This window comes from Melozone crissalis, unplaced genomic scaffold, assembly GCF_028551555.1.
Source record: "Melozone crissalis strain CALT ecotype California unplaced genomic scaffold, PUWL_Pcris_2 ptg000063l_1, whole genome shotgun sequence".
In the NCBI taxonomy this organism is placed as follows: Eukaryota; Metazoa; Chordata; class Aves; order Passeriformes; family Passerellidae; genus Melozone; species Melozone crissalis.
This window is the reverse complement of record NW_026535841.1, coordinates 3,969,647-3,987,483: the sequence shown is the minus strand read 5'-3', so window position 1 is coordinate 3,987,483 and position 17,837 is coordinate 3,969,647. Positions and strand designations below refer to the sequence as shown.

The following is a 17,837-nucleotide window of genomic DNA, read 5'->3' as shown; positions in this document are numbered from 1 at the left end:
TACCCGGACGTCTGTAACTGTTTGTCTCTATTGTCTCTTATTGTCCTAATTCAATTTGTCCAAATTATTATTACTCTAATTGTATTGCTATTTTTATAACCATTTTATTACTACTAAACTTTTAAAATTTTAAAAACATGATTAGAGCTTTTCACAAACACCTTCACAGGGCTATTGCAGTGACAGGCACTGATCCCATCTCTGGTGACCAGGGATAGAACTCGAGGAAAGGGCACAAAGCTGAGCCAGGGGAGGTTTAGGCTGGATACTGGGAAAAGGTTCTTATCCAGGGGGTGGCTGAGCACTGGAAGAGGCTCCCCAGGGCAAACCTGGCGTAGTTCAAGGAGTGTTTGGATAAGGCCCTGAGGCAGGCAGGCACAGGGTGGGATTGCTGGGTGCCCTCGGTGATCCCTGAGGGACGCTCCCGGCTCGGGCCATTCCCCGGCTCTGCCACGGCCGCGGCCCTGCCCGCCCTCAGCGCGGGCCGGCTCCATGGCAACAGTGACGTCATCCGCGCGGGCCGTGACGCGCAAGGGGCGCGCGGGCGCAGGGAGCGAGCGGGGTCCGCGCTGAGGGCCGGGAGCGGAGCGGCGGCATGGCCGGGCCGCACCTGCAGCAGCCCAGCTTCCTGCTGGTGAGTGCGGGAACACGGCCTCCTCCTCCTTCCTGCCGGGGGAATGCTCCGGGAACGGGCCGGGCGGGCACTCAGCGGTGTCTCGGTGCGCGGTGCTGCTGTCCCGGGTATGGCGGGAATGCTGAGGGGGGGATTGTGGCGGTGATGGGCGCGGTGAGTGGTGTGCTGAGGGGGGATTGTGGCGGTCATGGCCGTGGTCAGTGCTGTCCTGGGGAATGCTGAGGGGGGATTGTGACGGTCATGGCCACGGTAGGTGCTGTCCTGAGGGAATGCTGAGGGGGGATTGCGGGGTCATGGCCGCGGTGAGTGCTGTGCTGTCTTATCCTGCCCTGCCCGGCTGCCGTGATCGCATTTCCCTTGTGGTTTGTGCCAGGCCACGCTGAAGGCGGATTGTGTCAACAAACCGTTCGCGCAGAGGTGCCGCGATCTGGAGACCGTCATCGAGGAGCTGCCTGCCAAGGTGAGCGGCCCCTGCTTCTCCAGAACCTCCCTGCTTGGTGTGGTTCAGGGAAAGTGGTTTTTATATTGCTGCTTAGATTGTTCCTCTCTGTCTTATCAAGACAATCTGTGTGGAACGGGCTGCCCAGGGAGGTGCTCAGGGAAGTGGTGCTCAGTGCCAGGGTCTGGTTCACTCGGTGGTGTCTGGTCACAGGATGGACTCGATGATCTCAGCTCTTTTCCAGCCTAACTTATTCTGTGATTCTGGGTTTCGGGGGCCTCCAGTGAAACAGCGGGAATGCAGTGTTGCCAAGAATTAAGAACCTTTTCTAGTCATGAAAGGGTTGTTTCATTTCACCGCCCTTCATTAACACCTTTCAGCCTCAATTTACAAAGAAAACTTGTTTTTAAAATGTAGCAAATAACTGCAAGTGGTGCTGATGAGCATTGTTGTAACTCCAGTAGGATCAGAAATCAGGATAAGTCTCCCATAATTGCTGTGTTATAGTGCAATGTTTTGAATGGATGATCTGCCCAGTGATAACCCAGAAACAGACATAAATAAATGGCTGACATTTCTTTGTGTGTGTTCTAGTACAGGCAGGAGAGATTGCCCAAGTGAGGAATTGTGCACATCAATTCTTTGTGTCTGTTTTCCCTGCAGGAACTCCATGGCATCTTCCCATGGCTGGTGGAGAGCATTTTTGGCAGCCTGGATGGCATCATCGTGGGCTGGAACCTTCGCTGCCTGCAGGGAAGAACAAACCCCAATGAATATTCTGTGGCTCTGGATTTCCTGGATCCCAGGTGAACTCATTCATTTCAGCACAGATTAAGAAATGGATTGGTGAACAAATGACCTTTTTCCACTGTGCAAAGCTAAGCTCACAGAAGTGAGGCAGCAGAGGGGTTTTTATTCACCATGGGATTCACTTTCTGATGCTTGTTTGCAGTGGCCCAATGATGAAGCTGGTTTACAAACTCCAAGCAGAAGAGTACAGATATGATTTCCCAGTCTCATATCTTCCAGTGAGTAACTGAATAGTTTGTAAGGAGGGAATGTAGTTGTTGTGGAAATTTGCTTGCACTTTGTACCTACATTTCAGTGCAGGCCAAAGTGTGGCCTCAGTGCTCCAGGTTTGGAGCAGACCCATTTCTTTAAATGGCTCCTGAGTGGAGCAGGAGAGTTCCCAGCCATAAAATCTCTGGGACATTGTGGCTCTCAGCAGCTGGATGTGTGTGTTCAGCCAAGAAAGCTGCACTGTGATTCTTACTCTGTCCCCAGAGGGAGTTGTGTGGTGTAAGAATCCATGTAGTACAACAGTGTGGTTATTGGTAGTTGCAGGATTGAAAGTCATTTTCTAAGCTTATCCCAGAGCAGAGCCTTCCCTGCCTGTGCTGTGTGCCTGTGTTAAAGGTCTGACTGCTGTCCTGGATGTGAAGTGTCACATTTCCAGCAAAAGTGTTCATCTGCAGAGTTGTTTTGCTGTGTTTCTTCTATTGCTACCACCCACATGCTGTCTGCCAATTGGTTCAGATAGTCCTACAGGCTTTGACAAAAGGAAACCTCATTTAAGTATATGGTAATTGCACAGCTCAATTACCTGGACAAAAGCAGCAGCCAAACACCAATACTCTGCTTCTCCCACTCCAACTGGGAAAGTTACTGTAAAGGCTTTTTAAAAAAATACTGAATTTAAATTTAGAAAACACTGAATTTTCGTTTTCAGAGAAAAAGTTGAGTGTTTTCAACTTTCCCTGTACAACCTTGTATTTGGACACAGAACTCCTGCAATGCAATAAAATCACTGAGCTGAGTGTAGAGATCACCCCAGAATGCTGGAATGCAGAATTTCACTATCTAAAACATAATTTGCAATATGCTGAGTAGCCAGATTAATATTACATTACTCTGTAATGAAATGATTAACATTTCCTTACTCTGTCTTTCAGGGCCCTGTGAAGGCTTCAATACAAGAGCAAGTTCTACCAGAATGTTCTTTATACCACAACAAGGTCCAGTTTCCTTCATCTGGTGGTTTAGGTTTGAATTTGGCTCTTAGTATCCTTTTAATTGTTGAATATCTAATTTTTTTTTAAAAAATATCTAAAACTGAGAGATCATGAGTGTTTCTGTTAAACATTTCTTATCTATGTGGGGTAAATCATGGTCATGCTGAAGAGTTTGGGCTGATTAGGAATGTTTAGATTTACAATTTAAAATAAACGTGTCCTCTTATAAACCCTTCTTGGAGGAATTTCTGGCCTTAATGAAGTCAACAACAAAATTCCCAGTGTTTCTCAGCAGAGGCTGTATTTCACAATTTTTGTTTTTGTAACTGCTTGTAGTTTATGCAATATGGCAGGAAAAGGGCACGTTCACTTTGCATTTTTGGAAGCAGTGTAGCTGTAGCTGAGCTGGTTTCAGTTTGAAGTAGTCAGATGTGCCAAGAGTAGCACAGAACACTTTGTCACACAGAGAACACCTCAGTCACCAATGTTTCAGACAGCTGCAGAGCAAGAAGCCAAGGCTGAATTTGCACAAAAGCTCTGGCAAGGTACTTTAGCATTGAAAAGGACCAATGTTGTGTCTATTCAGCACCTCCCAATATCCAACTGCTGTGCCTGCTTTTTATTATGTGATCCTTAACTCTGTTCTTCCAGATCCATTTGAATACTACATGTTTTACTTTGCAATCAGTTTGATTACACAGAAGGTAAGTACCTTTCACATTTTTTCCCTTTAAATAGTACTGGCCTTTCTCCATAATCCTCTTAAAGAGCCTGCTGGGGTGCTGTGTAGCTAAATGAACAGCAGTTTCATCTGTTCTGTTGGAATTTGTTATTGCTTTGGTTCACTTGGTGATCCAAGACTGGATAATAAACAAAGTACCTCCCTTGGATTCACCAGTGAGCAGCCATGGCAGCAAGGAGCAGGCAGTGGGTTCCAAATGGTTTCTGTCCCCCTGTACCCAGTGAGGGTTTCTCTGCAGTCAGAACTACAGCTTGGTGCTGTGGGCTGTGGTTCTTTGGTTCCTCTGCCTGTTGTTCCCTCTCTTCTGCCTGGTTGCATTCACTGCTGCAGCAGCCCTTCTGTCACAGCTCATTTTCCTCTGCTCCAGGGGTGTTTGCTGCCAGTTCACCCTTTCTAACACTGGGCTTCTGCTTTTTTATGCTGAGGGGGTCTGACATCACCCCCAGCACTGGCTTAAAGCAGCAGTGTTTAACCCCAGGTACATCTGTGTGTCTCTTGCAGAACTCTCCTGCCACCCATCACGTCAGCCCTTCCAACAGTGCTTATTTCATCCTGGTGGACACATACCTCAAGTGTTTCCTGCCCACAGAAGGAAGTGTCCTTCCCCCACCTTCTTCAAACCCTGGGGGAGCCATCCCTTCCCCTACTCCCAGGTAATGGCTCCAGTGTCAGGGGCAAATTGTGGGAGCAGTGCAGGCAGAATATGGCTTGTTGGAACTGTCCTGGTTTGGAAAGACAGGAGTCTGCTAAGGAAGGCAGGAGTCTCCCCTGAAATGGAGAATGTAAACCCTCCCCACCCCTCCCAATTGCTATAAATTTTAAATTAAGGGGCTCTCAGGCAAAAATATGGGAGCAGGAAATAACAGTTCTTTAATAGGGAAAGGGAAAAAATAAAAGCATAAAATAAACAATGCAGTACACTAGAACAGCACTGACAGAGTCAGAACCCAACCTGATGCCCTGTGGGTCAGGGTGTTGGTGGCAGTCCCATTGGAATTGTGGCTCAGCCCTCCTGCGGTGTCAGGGGTGGTTCTGTTGGAGCAGGGATCCTGTAGAGAAGGATGTCTTCTTCCTCTGAAGATCCAGTGGAAGGAGAGGCAGCTGCTGTTCCTCTGGGGAATCCAGTGGAGAAGCCGTGCTGGTGTCTCAAAACCTCTGGATTATATCTGGGTAGGAATGCTTGGCTCCTCCCTCTGGGCTCACATCTCCCAATGGGATGCTGTAGTTCTTATCAGCCATGCAGTGACATTCCATAGCTGTTATCAGCAATGTCCCCTCCCGAGGGAGGTGTGATTGTGGTCACTCAAAGAGAGAGATAAGGCAAACTGCCCACTTGACAAAAGATAATCTGCCATACAGATGGTAATTGAAACCATCTTGCATTGCAATTTTCAACAGGAATAAAATCGAATAGAAAACACCTCCACACTTCATCTGTGTGTACTTATTACATAGGAACAGTGGTGCAGTGCTTGGCTATAGTTAGAGTTGAAGTAATTGGTAATTACAGGAAGTTGCAGAAGTTTGAAATGTGTAATCAATTATGCAGTTTGAAAGACTGTTTTAAAGTGTGTAAAATATTGGTTCAAACAATGATGCATCTCTCCATCCCCCTGTGCTGCACCAAGCCCTCCTGACCTGTGTCATTCCATGCATTTGTCCTCCAGGTCCCCAGCAGTGCCTTTCTCCTCCTATGGCATGCACCACACCAGCCTGCTGAAGAGGCACATTGCCCACCAGCCCTCTGTGAACGCTGACCCAGCCTCCCAGGAGATCTGGAGATCAGAAACACTGCTTCAGGTACCTGCCATTTAAGGAAGGAAATGCCCTGCTCACTGAGGGATCTCTTCTTGTTAAAGCACAGGCAGATTGGCCAGTTTGCTTTAGCTTGACTTTGGAATTGAGCAGTGCAGCTGCTGCCTCCTGTTATTGCAACAAAGAACCACTGTGAGGCTGTTCAATTGTAGCTTGGAAAGGCACTTGATACCTTTTCTTAGACTAAGGATCTAAGGCATTTGAGTATTTTTTTTCTGGAAAAGTTTCTGCATCTGATTTTCTTTTTTAAATCTTACACCACTTTTCTTTTTTAAATCTTATACCACCACTGCAAAAGCAAAGGTTAAACACAGCCAAGTTGGTTTTGTTCATTATCAAGGGAAGGAAAAGAAAATCTGGATTTAGCAGTTGTTCTGAAACAAGTTCCTGTCGTGCTGCTGAGCTGACTAATTGATGCCTGGCAGGTGCTGAGACTTTGTCATCTCAGCCATTGGCATAACCTGGAACATCTTGAATAGGTGCTGCCTATTTACCAGTACAGCTTAGTTTTCAAGTTGAATACTGTGGTCTTTCTTATATTATCTTCTGACTGACATTGTGGGATTACTTCTCTTTCCCTAGCTGAGAAAATATTTGTTTTGCAGATCTTTGTTGAAATGTGGCTTCATCATTACTCACTGGAAATGTATCAGAAAATGCAGTCCCCTCACGTCAAGGTAATAGTTTGTACTGCACTCATGAGCATCACCTGGTGGTTGAGCTCTTACCTTGGGGTAAATCTCCTGTTCTGTGCAGAATTTATTTTTGTGTATTGGTCCAAAGGAAAGAAATTTACCAGGGTATCTACATAAGTGTGCCAGAGTTGATAATCCAGTTACAAAGAATGTTGTGAATAAGTGTGTCATCCAGATTTGCCTTCATTGCAGAAGTTGTGTTAGTTTTGTTCTGGTTTTTGTTTCTTTTTTTTTTTTGTTCGAGATGAGTTTGTGGGATGGTCACAACAATCTGAACATCAATACCAAAGTACTAATGATTCAGAAGATGCCACTATAAAACCATTGTGTTAAATCCCACTGGGGCAACATGACTGCTAAAAATAGCCCAAATTGATTTCCAGCAGAGATAGCAACTGTTACTGAAATACCAATTAGTAATTTCTAACATGCATAACCATTTTTAGCCTAAATCCAAATTTTAAAAAATCTTTCCAAACTGCTATTTTTATTGTTTCATGTTCCAAAATATGCTTTTCACCATAATGGTGTCAGAAGCAGTTCTGTAACTGCAGAATTTGGGTTATCTGACAAGCTCTTGCTCAGATAATGCACTGTTGTAAGCAGTTTGTGGTGGCCTGTTCAGTAACAAACTACTGCATGTAAGAAGTGAGTAAGTGTTGGGGAGGCTAAGATTGAAGGCATTATAAATGTAAAGGGAATTTGAAGGAGAAAATACTGATCCTCTGAATTCCCTCTGGGTCACAGTGGGACTTTCATAGAAGGGGAGAGAAATAATAAAAGCTACTCAGGATTTATTCCTGTGTGGAAGTGCAATATGGGAGTTCTGAGAAATTCTAATCCTTCACTCCACAGGATATGAAATAAAACACATTTATATCTTGCTAGGGAAAAACATTGGAGAGCTGAAATGGGATGGGTTTTGTCTTTTACTCTCAAAGTTGAGGTCAAAATGCAAACTCACTAATGTTGCAAAGTCTCCACTTGGGACTCCCAGCAGCATGGCTGTGCACCTGTGATGGAAAGGCTTTGCTTGAAGTACCTTTGGTCTGTCTGTCTGTCCAGTCTCTGTGCATCAAGCGCTGTGCTTAGGCCAGAAATGATGATTGCTTTAAACTTCTCTCCTCTGTTCACCCTCTGTATTTCAGATGCTTTCTTCTAGCACTAGGGAGCAGCAGTTGCAGACAATGACTCTGCACCTTATGGTGGAGTAGGGCCTAGGTAGAGCTTACAGTTCTCTGAAATCAGCACTTCAGGATCCTCCACAAGGTGTGTTGAGCCACAGCCTGAGGCCATAACTCCCTGATGGTATTTTAGTTTCATTTTTGATGGGAAGTAATCATGAACATGTAAAATAGGAAGTCTTCCTCTTTGGGGGGGTGGAGCAGTGGAATGGGGGACTGGAATTCCCCATGAGATACATGAATGGATGAAGGATCTCTCATGCAGGACTGAGGAAAGGTTCCAGATCAGGGCAGGACTGTTCATTAGCCTGAGCTTTGTAGTCTGGGTGGGCTGAGGGAGAGCAGGCTGCCTTGTAGTTCCTCAGATGAGCAAGTAGAACATCCAGAAGTGGAAGTTCTGTTTTAACACAAGCATTAAAGACCTTGACTGGAAACCCAAGATGGCCCTATTCCTTATTCTTAAATTATTGACTATTCTGCAGGTTCACTTGCTTGCATCCAGCCTTCTGTGTGCTTGGGAGGAAGGGAATTAGTGACATTCAGTGCTGGATCTAGAGCTGTGTGACCATCACTGATAGGAACTGGCTGCATGTCTGTTTTGGAAGGTGGGCTGAGGTTCTGCAGAACTTGCTCACTCTGTCCAGCAGCCAGATTTGTTTGCTGTCATGGGCCAAGCAGATCTCAGATAAGTAACTTTCTTGAGAAGGAGAGCCATAGATTTTTCTTAAGCCTTGGTAATGTCATCACAGACTTCCCTTTATAAGTAGAAGGCAGTGGAATGGGAATGAATAGTAAACATTTTCTTTTGAGAAGATACACATTACAGCTTTGAATTCTTCTTGGGTCTGCTGTGAACCTGAGGTTGATGCTATTTGCTATGCTGTCATTGTTTTCCCTTTTAATTCAACTATTTTCCAATTCTTTTGTCTGTTTGTTTTTTCTCTCTCTGATGATCTAGAGTCCAAGTGTGCAGCAGCTTTTTTCCTATTTCCTTCTGCTGTTACCACAAGAAACACTTAAAAAGAAGTAGTTTGATCAAACTTTATGTCATGCTTCCTGACCTTCCAAAGCCAGGTGTTCAGCCCCCAGCACTGCATGTGGAACAGCCATGAAAATCCAGGGGGTTGCAGGTTTCTGTGGCAGGGGAGTCAGTTTGGAAGCAGAAAATCTGCCCAAGCTCTTGGGGAGCCTGCAGGAACCATCCTGCCACTCCAAGGGTGTGGAACCAGAAGCTGCCAACAGAGGAGATGGGGTAGAGGCTGTTTAAAGGCAGCAGAGGTGTGATCTGGAGAGTTAGTTTAGATGCCTGACAACAGTCATTGGGGTCTGTGTAGTGTACATTTTTTGTTTTATGTTTTTTCATTAATTTCATACATGTGTGTCACTGTTGCTACAGTATCCTCTTCACTGTCATAGTCAGAAAATGCTGATCAGGTTGTTCCTTCAAAAAGAGATCTGGCTGAGGCTTGCAGAGACTTCAGTGTTATGGCAAGGTGCCTTTTGCATCAGCATACCTGTGCTAGGTATATCTATGCCTTTTTAGATGTGTAATGTTTCCCTCACAGCAAGAGTAATTTCCTCTTTTGAGGAAATTCACAGGAACTGCAGCCTTCCCAAATGGCCTTTAAGTAGAGAGAAGACACAGGATTTCTCTGGGCAGGAAAGTCCAATTTAAACTTCTTCCACATACAAACTGTGCTTCTCCAGCAGAACAGGAAGAAATGACAGTTTTCAAAACAGACGTTAAAAAGCTTGCAGAATATTTCTCTCTTACTCCATTTTTAATAAACAGTGTGTAAATCCTTGTTGCTGCAGTTCAATTCGCTTCTGAAATGGGGAATTTATTTGGCAAAAGCTCTGTATTCCCCACCAATTTTTTTGTGTTTGCTCCCAGTTGTATTTCCAAGTTGACAAAGGATAAGAAATACTATGAAAGGATAAGAAATGCTATGGAATCAATCTACTCAACACCAGAAAGAAGAGGATACTGTGGCTGCAGTTGTTATTGTGATATGTTGTCCCTGACTGTATTTGTGATGTTCATTTTTCCCCCCACCCTTCTTCCTTGGGCTCATTCTCACTTTTTTTTTCTCTTGCTCTCTTCTCTCCTTTTTTCCCTCCCCCCTTCCTTTTTGTTTCTGTTGTCTCAGCTGGAGGTTCTCCACTACCGACTCAGTATCTCCAGTAAACACCACGGTAGTCCTGCCCAATCCAGCTACCAGGCCCTCCACGCATACCAAGTATTACCATCTTTTCATTTGGTTTCCTTTTTTAAGAATCTTGTTCCATCCTATAATCTGCCAAGTGTATTGGTGCTGGCTGTACAGCAGCTCCTTCTGCCAAGGTGTGGTTTTGTAATTTGGGAACGTTGCATTGAAATTCACCAAATTGGTCAGTGAAACTGATACTGAGAGATGTTAGCAAAGGTGATGGAGAAAAGAGTTAAAGTCTAGCATGTTATGAGGACTGATTGGAAACTGTATTTCTAGAAATGCATTTTTGCAATGTAAGACTTACCAGCTATGCTGTTTTTTGGCACCAAAGCTGTCTCCACCAATGGCAGATTTCTGCCTCTCACTCAGTAGTCATTTAAGCAAACCTTGCGTGGAAGAAAAGATCAGAATTTGCATGGCTGTCACCCAGATTAAGGTAGGTAACATCTGGGGGTTTTTAGCCAAGGAAATGTCATTGGATAATACTAAATTTGTGGTGGCAATGTCAGTTTGGCTGTCCACTTTTGCAAAAGCACAAGTGGTACATTTGCAGATTGTTCAGGAAATGTGCATGCAAAAACATTCCTGTTGGAACAGATTGCTGATTCCTCTTTTCCTACTTCAGCCCTTTATTCATTGGGTCTTCATTTTGGGAATGGGGAGGGTTGAGCTTATGTACTGTAAAGCTCTTTAGCCCTACATGGCATTTCCCTGCTCTTTAATCCTTTTTTTTTGTTTTGATTTGTTTTAATTAAGTGCTATGATATCTCAAGGTGCTGTTTAGAAAGGGACACAGAAAGTACTACCTTAAGTCTATTTTACTTTATATTCATTTAATTACTGTATTAAGAATTAACAGTGGTACACATCCATCCTGTACAAAAAGGTTTAACAACAAAAACACTTGTGGGGAAAATAGTTTTTAAACCAGTGATGATCATAATGGTGGTGATCCAGGCTAAGAGGAAATGTAAGAACTGCTATGTGGAGAAACAACTAACATCACCCAAAATGATGTATTGAAATAGGGTGGTTTTGTAAATTCCAAAGGTACCTTCAGGGGGGGCTTGGGGCTTTTAAAATTGCACTTTTCAAGGCCTGTAGCAGAGTACTGAGCCTCTCTAATTGCTGTGGAGATCCTGGTCCAAACTCCAAGGACCACACAGCTTCTTGGAGTTCTACTGTCTTGCATAAACTCATCAGGACTGTGGGAAATGTGCTGATCCAAGTTGGAGCTGTCAGAAACAAGCCCAGCCTTCATTAGAACTGGTAAAGGTTTAACCCTCCCTCCCTTAGGAGAGTCCCAGGCCTGGCTGCACTGCAGGGCTGTGTCTGTCATGGAGCCTGCAGTGAGTGTCACAGGGTATGAGGAATCTCAGAGTGTAAAAAGGCATCTGCTGTGCCTCAGGCATTGCTGAGAGAGGACATAAACACACACACTCCCTCCCTGTCTCAAGCACTCCAAACTTCTTGCAGCTAATCCCACACACCTTTCCAGCACTTTCCATTGTATTTGCAGCTGTAAGTTACATTTCATGTACACTGTTCTTCTCAACTTCCGTGAAACAGAATACAAATCTCAAATCTGCCTTCAGTGGTGGATTGGTATTAGCTCACTACTCTTAGTAGCAAAGGAGTTTGTGCTTTGAAGCAGCACTTCTGTGCCTCGTGCACCTCCCTGCTGTGTCACACTCCTCACAGTAACATCACTCTGGCTCACCATCACTCCTGGTGCTGCTCCCAGCCAGGCTGTTCTCCCCTGAGGGTGCTGGAACCAGCAGGATCTCACAGGACTCAAACCAGTTCCTGTTTTACTGTAACTGTCCAGGATTGTTCTCTCCTGTAAGGCCGATGGTACCAGCCTAGGAAGGAGAACTCAGTACAGCCAGCCATGAGTATAAGCAAAGGACCTGCTGTGCTTCTGCAGCAAGGAACTTGTAGCCATAATGAAAGGCTGAATATTCTTTTTTCAGAAAAGGGTAAGTCAAAATCTACAAGTTATTCTGTTCTTTAAAGCTAGCCCAAAATTCAGTGCATTAGAGAATGGTAGATAACTTTTCTTACAATCCAAATTTGCTGCTGTTTCTTAGTGAGCTGATGGCAGAAGATTGATGCAGCTTGTCCTGGGGAGCAAACCTGTCCAAAATCAGGTGGCACCAAACTGTGGTGAAGAACCTAGAAGGAAAAGAGCATTTCCTGTATTTTGATCTGAGAATATAATTTTCCTGAATTCCCTGGACATTTGGCAAATGACACTCATTAGTGCCTCTCTTTTGCTTTGAATCCAGGAGTCATTCAAGCCCACTGAAGAGCATGTGCTAGTGGTAAGACTGCTTGTGAAACATCTGCATGCTTTCAGCAACAGCCTGAAGCCAGAGCCTCTCTCCCCTTCAGCCCACTCCCACACAGCCAGCCCACTGGAGGAGTTTAAAAGGTTGGTACATGAGCATGTCTCTGAAATGTACAGAACTGAAGAGCTGAGCTTTCTCCATGAACATCTCAGCTTTCTTTGAGAGGTTGAATTAGGCTGTTTTGATGCTAAATAGAGAAGTACATTATTAAAAATACATGAGAGCTAATGGATTATGTTTCTCACATCCTCTGAGGGAGGGCATCTTCAGCAGCAGCTATTGCACTAGTCTGTAGAGGAAAGAAAATGCTACCAGAGGATTCTGGCCAAAGTTAGTTTAGTATTTGCTATTTAATAATTTGAGTTGAAATTCAATGACTTGAAGTAGTTTCAATTAAAAAATATCAAATTTTGCTCAGTTCTTTCTCTATTTGCATTTGTGGAAGTGTGTTGGGTTGGGTGTTTAGTTTTTAAAATTTGCTGCCAGTTTATACACGTGACTGTCTTTGAATCTCTTTGCAGAGTTGTGATTCCTCGGTTTGTCCAGGAGAAGCTTTATATCTTTTTGCAGCACTGTTTTGGCCACTGGCCTCTGGATGCCTCCTTCAGAGCAGTATGTACTTGTTTCTCCAATTAGTCTGTACTCAACAGAACTACTTATTAGTTACTAGGACTAGTTATTAGTTACTCGAAGTAGTTATTAGTTATGGCTGTTTAGCAGCTGTTTCTTGGTCTTTTTTTTTATCGTTTCTTGGTCGTCTCTCTTTTCTAGACCAGTAAACTTTATATAACAAATAAAAAAATTAACAAAAAGCCCTTCCTGCCTTCCTTTCCAGTAAAGTCCTGGCACTCATGTGGGTTTATGTGTGACTTTGCCCAGGTTCTTGAGATGTGGCTGAGTTACCTGCAGCCCTGGAGGTACGCGCCCGAGAAGCCCCCGCAGAGCACGGAGCCTTTGCCTCGCAGCGTCTCAGAGAAATGGTGAGGAGGGGAGCAGCTGGGGCTGATTGAGCCAAACTTGAGTAAAACAGCAGGATTTCAGGAACTGTGCACCAACCTGAGTTAAATTCCTCAGTTATTCCTTAGTTATAAGACTAGAGAATGATTTCTTAGAACACTAGTTTTTGTTCTGAGAGTATTCTTTTCTCTCAATGTAAATTGACCATCTTTCCAGAGACAGTATAAAACATTCCCTTACTGCCTTATTTGGTAGAAGACAAATAACACTTCTTTAAATAGGTGTACTCACAAATCCTGTACTCACTTTGACAGGGCTGCCTTCATTCAAGAGAACCTGCTCATGTACACCAAGCTGTTTGTGGGATTTCTCAACAGAGCTCTTCGGACAGACTTGGTCAGTCCAAAAAATGCCCTCATGGTGTTCCGAGTAGCTAAGGTCTTTGCTCAGCCCAATCTAGCTGAAATGATCCTCAAAGGTAAAAGGATATTTTGACATCTTCTGTTGTCCTGTCTCAATCTTTCTTCATAATAGTTACATCTCATCTCATTAGCACTGAGGTGCACTCCTCTCCCATCTTTCATGCTATTTTGCCATTCAAAAGTCTGTCTTCACTAATGTGTGTCAATTGGTTTAGTTAGTCTATAGTTCTCTTCTAATCACCATAGATTGCATTTCACAATTTTTCTTTAAAGGATAAAGAGCCCAATTACAATTGTCAGTTTTTCGTACACTTGTATTATGTCATTACATACCTCAAGATTTAAACTTCATATATCTCTGAAAGTCTCTGTACTTAGTAAAAGAGTCATGCATGCATTTCAGGATAATTAGGATATAGTGAATTTGGCAGTGGTGACATTTGACAAGTATCAATATCTGAAGCATGTTTCTCCCCTGCCTTTTGTTGAAAAATATTATGAATTTTAAATGCTGCTTTGTATGGTCTGCATTACATGCAGGCTGACATTTCCTGCTCTGGGCAGAGAGAAGTAAATAATGAACACTAATTAAGGCCTCCTTCCCCTGCAAGACCAGTGTTATGCAACCATCTTCAGTTCTTTTTTCAAATTCCAGGAGAACAGTTATTCCTGGAGCCAGAACTTGTGATTCCCCACCGGCAACACCGACTTTTTATGAGCCCCACTCTTGGTGGGAGTTTTTTGTCATCACGGTCTCCAGCTGTTACAGATGCCTCATTTAAGGTGAAGAGTCATGTTTACAGCCTGGAAGGACAGGATTTCCAGTATAAACAGATGTTTGGCACAGAAGTCAGGAATTTGGTAAGCAACAAGCTCCTTTGCACCTGCCTTTCTGCTGTGACAGATGTTCCTCAGTGCTGAGCATCCATATCAGAAGCTAAAAGTAGAAAGCTTCACACCCTGCATTACTGAATAATTTAGTTTGCTCTTGGACCCTGAGGGGTCTCAGTCCAGCACAGCTGTAAAAATCTGCTTCTCTCTGATAAATAATAAGTTAATGTAACAGCTTGCTGCCTTGGAGCAGGACATGGTGTTTCCTCTCAAACATGCTTATTGTGATCTTCTGATTCATCAGTACCTACCAGCAACTCAGACAAAATCAGCAGGAAAAATTAAAAAAGCAGCTGAAGAACCTCAGCAGCTCTGAGGTTTTTTAAATGCTCCAACAGAACTGCCTCTGCCTAATTGGAAATCCAGCTAACAGCACAAATCCATATGCACTAAGGAAGTGAGTTTGCTGGGATTGCTCTCACTTGCAGCTATCAAGGCACAGTTTTATCCATGTGTTGATGCTTAGTAGTCCTTTATCTTCATCTCACACAATTTTTGGTGTTTGTTTTAGGTGTTAAAACTGGCCCAGTTAATTTGTCAGGCACAGCAGACAGCAAAGTCCATATCAGACCATTCTGCAGAGACCATGGCCAGCCAGTCCTTCTTCTCATGGTTTAGATTCACACCATCTGACATGAATGGTTCCTACACAGGCAATGACCTTGATGAAATTGGGCAGGACAGCATCAAAAAGACAGATGAATATTTAGAGAAGGCACTGGAATATTTGTGCCAGATCTTTAAGGTAAGTAACATCTTTCTAAGAACTTGGCAGTGAGAACAAAAGTCAGGATTTGTCAAATGTACATCTGTGTCTCTTGTACTGTGTGGGGTCACAAAGCTGTCCAGAGACCTTGCTAGTACATTTTAACATCATCTCAACTTTGCCATTTTCAATGTAGATGGAATTAGGTGTTTTGAATTTTTAAGTATCAAACCTACTTTGTTTAAGTGATGACTCTTTTGGACTGTATAATTTATACCAAACCTATTTATACCAAGGTGTCCTCTTGTTTCCAAACAGGCAGTTTTAGAAACTCTCCTGTATCTTCTAAATGTAGAGCTGTAAAAATACAACTGCAGCTATGGACAAACTGTTAAACTTAAAAATAATAGATTATTTTCTCTGCAGCCACACTCCCTTGTACAGAATTGCCCTAGGAGACAGCTCTTTGATACTCCTTGGGAGCTAAGGGAGATACAAACCAGAGCACTAATCTAGAACTGGACAGGAACAAGCAAATCTTGAGAGGTTTACTTCATTTTAATGTATAACTGAGGTGCTCTTAAACAGTTCTTGTTATCTGAGCTGGGTGTCAAAGACTTCCAAGGCTAATGAGTTTGTGAAGTGAGAAATAAATTAAATAGAGGGTGGATCAAACAGCTGCTTTAGAAGCGTGTTATTTATTCTTGCATAGCTGAGTGAAGCCCAGCTGACCCAGATGATGATGAAGTGTGGGACAGCTCAAGATGAGAATGGAAAGAAACAACTTCCAGACTGCATTGCCAGTGAGAATGGCCTCATCCTCACCCCCCTTGGCAGGTACCAGGTGAGAGAAAAACGACTCCAAATCACTGCCTGGGCTGTTCCTGAAAATACAAGAGAAATGCACCTTACCTGGGGCTGAGAGGTGCCAGTACAAAGGTGTTTCAGGTGCGAGCTGCAAGTTGAGGTGTTTCTTTTCCCATTTGTAGATCATAAATGGCTTAAGGAGGTTTGAGCTGCAGTACCAGGGGGACACCGAGCTCCAGCCCATCCGCAGCTACGAGAACGCGGCTCTGGTGCGGCTCCTGTTCCGCCTGTCCTCGGCGCTCAACGAGAGGGTGAGCACAGCCCTGCCCTCCTCCTCCTCCTCCTCCTCCTCCTCCTCCTCCTGGCCTTCCCCCTGCACATTCTTGTTCTACCTCACCTGTACCTGTGGGACACTTGGTTTGTTTTGGTTTGTTCTCACTCCATCTTCTCCACTGTGGTCTAGTTGGGTGTTTTCTAGTAGTATTAGCCTGCTTCTCTACCTGTCATTCTGCTTTTCCTACACAAAACATTGCATTGTGATTTATTAAGGGACTTATGGTTGATGAACAGGGGAATAACATTCATAGTGAATGCTTCTAAACAGGAAAAGTAAATTCTTTTCTTAGTGCAGACTTGCCCTGTGTTTTTATACTGTCGCAGACATTTTTTCACAGAAATCCTTTCTTTGGGATTTGTGCATCTTCTGGGAAGCAAAGGCCCCAGAAGAAGAATGTAAACAATTGTTATCAGCTGCTGTGGAATGCAATAGGATGCACCTGTGATTGGTTCATGTTCCATGTTTATAATTAAGGGCCAATCACAGGAGCAAGCTGGGGACAGAGTCCCTGGACACAACTTTGTTATAGATTCTTTTCTATTCTATTCTTAGCTTAGCAGCCTCTGCAACTTCTCTCTTTATTCCTTTTAGTATAGTTATAATGTATTATATATCATATATCAATAAATCCAGCCTTCTGATCATGAAACAAGATGCTCATCCTTCTCTCACCCCAGTGACCTCCTCAGGCTGCTGTAATATTCATACCTAATGGTTTTTATACCATTTCTGCTGTTAAAAAGTGCAGTTTGATCCCTATAATCCTCACTCTCTATATTAAGAAAATCATAAATAAGTTACTTTATGACAGCATTTGCAGGAGGACACTAACTTTTGAATGCCTCTTCCCTCAGTTTGCAGATCAGATGGAAGTGCTTTGCTCCAGGGATGATTTTGTTGGCAGACTCTGTCGCTACCACCTGACCAACCCCCAGCTCATACAGAAAATCAGGTACAGCCCCGTGGTGAGGGACAGAACAAGCCAAAACTGGGGACCCAGGATCAGCCTGAGGTTTCTGGCCAGCTACAGGACTCTGATCTCTTTGCTGCTGATCTACTTCCTTGCATCCTGGTTTTATGTCGGGCCAGTTGGCTGCACATTCATTATCCTAATTGGATATTTTCTGTATGCTGTAATAATGACTTTTTTCTTCGAAGGATGGAAACCACATGAACACTAGTTTCCTCTTCCTGGCTTCTAGAAATAAATGTTTTAAGGATGAGCCTAAGATTCCATGACTAAAATGTTTTAATTATATCAGCTCTTCCTAAAATATTTTTTAATACTAAAGTTAATGGAGTTTTATAAACATTGATGTGGCCTTGTTGAGATAATCAATGTAAATTTTATTTTTATAAAAGTCTTCCTGTAGACTCGAGTGGATATGTTGTTTGGGTTTTTTTTTGTTTTTTTTTTTAAGGGGGGAGGAATGAGCCATGAGTATTTATAAAACTGCAGTCCTGCCACAGGTGCATCATCACTGACCTCCTGACCAGTTCTTCCAGTTCACTGAGGACAGGAAGGATGTGGTGCTGGAGACACTGAGCCATTTGTGATTTTGTCCCTTGCCCTTCACAGCCTGTGAATTTTCACTTCCCACAGCACACAGCAACCCTCATCCCATGGTATCC

At 43.6% G+C, this 17,837-nt stretch overlaps 1 protein-coding gene across 2 annotated transcripts; it reads left to right on the top strand.

Moving 5' to 3' along the window:
* The first annotated feature begins 552 nt into the window (after positions 1-552).
* Positions 553-17,428, top strand: SMPD4 (sphingomyelin phosphodiesterase 4). 2 transcript variants are annotated; one of them, XM_054288837.1, is made up of 19 exons: positions 553-634; positions 1,008-1,094; positions 1,737-1,879; positions 2,026-2,101; positions 3,026-3,134; positions 3,737-3,789; positions 4,329-4,480; positions 5,495-5,627; positions 6,248-6,319; positions 9,672-9,761; positions 12,023-12,168; positions 12,607-12,697; positions 12,965-13,065; positions 13,357-13,520; positions 14,120-14,325; positions 14,867-15,100; positions 15,774-15,905; positions 16,051-16,179; positions 17,060-17,428. In XM_054288837.1, the coding sequence occupies exons 1-19, from the start codon at positions 596-598 to the stop codon at positions 17,384-17,386; spliced, it is 2,484 nt and encodes an 827-aa protein (XP_054144812.1). In that variant the 5' UTR covers positions 553-595; the 3' UTR covers positions 17,387-17,428. The 2 variants fall into 2 exon arrangements, with proteins under 2 accessions (XP_054144812.1, XP_054144813.1); XM_054288838.1 differs by lacking the exon at positions 9,672-9,761.
* Positions 17,429-17,837: the final 409 nt, after the last annotated feature.

Bases quoted from the DNA above. Each gene is read 5' to 3' on its own strand.
- SMPD4 (XM_054288837.1), top strand. From the start codon at position 596: ATGGCCGGGCCGCACCTGCAGCAGCCCAGCTTCCTGCTG. The intron at 12,169-12,606 runs GTTGGTACATGA...ATCTCTTTGCAG, and splicing joins CCACTGGAGGAGTTTAAAAG to AGTTGTGATTCCTCGGTTTG. The intron at 13,066-13,356 runs GTGAGGAGGGGA...TCACTTTGACAG, and splicing joins CGCAGCGTCTCAGAGAAATG to GGCTGCCTTCATTCAAGAGA.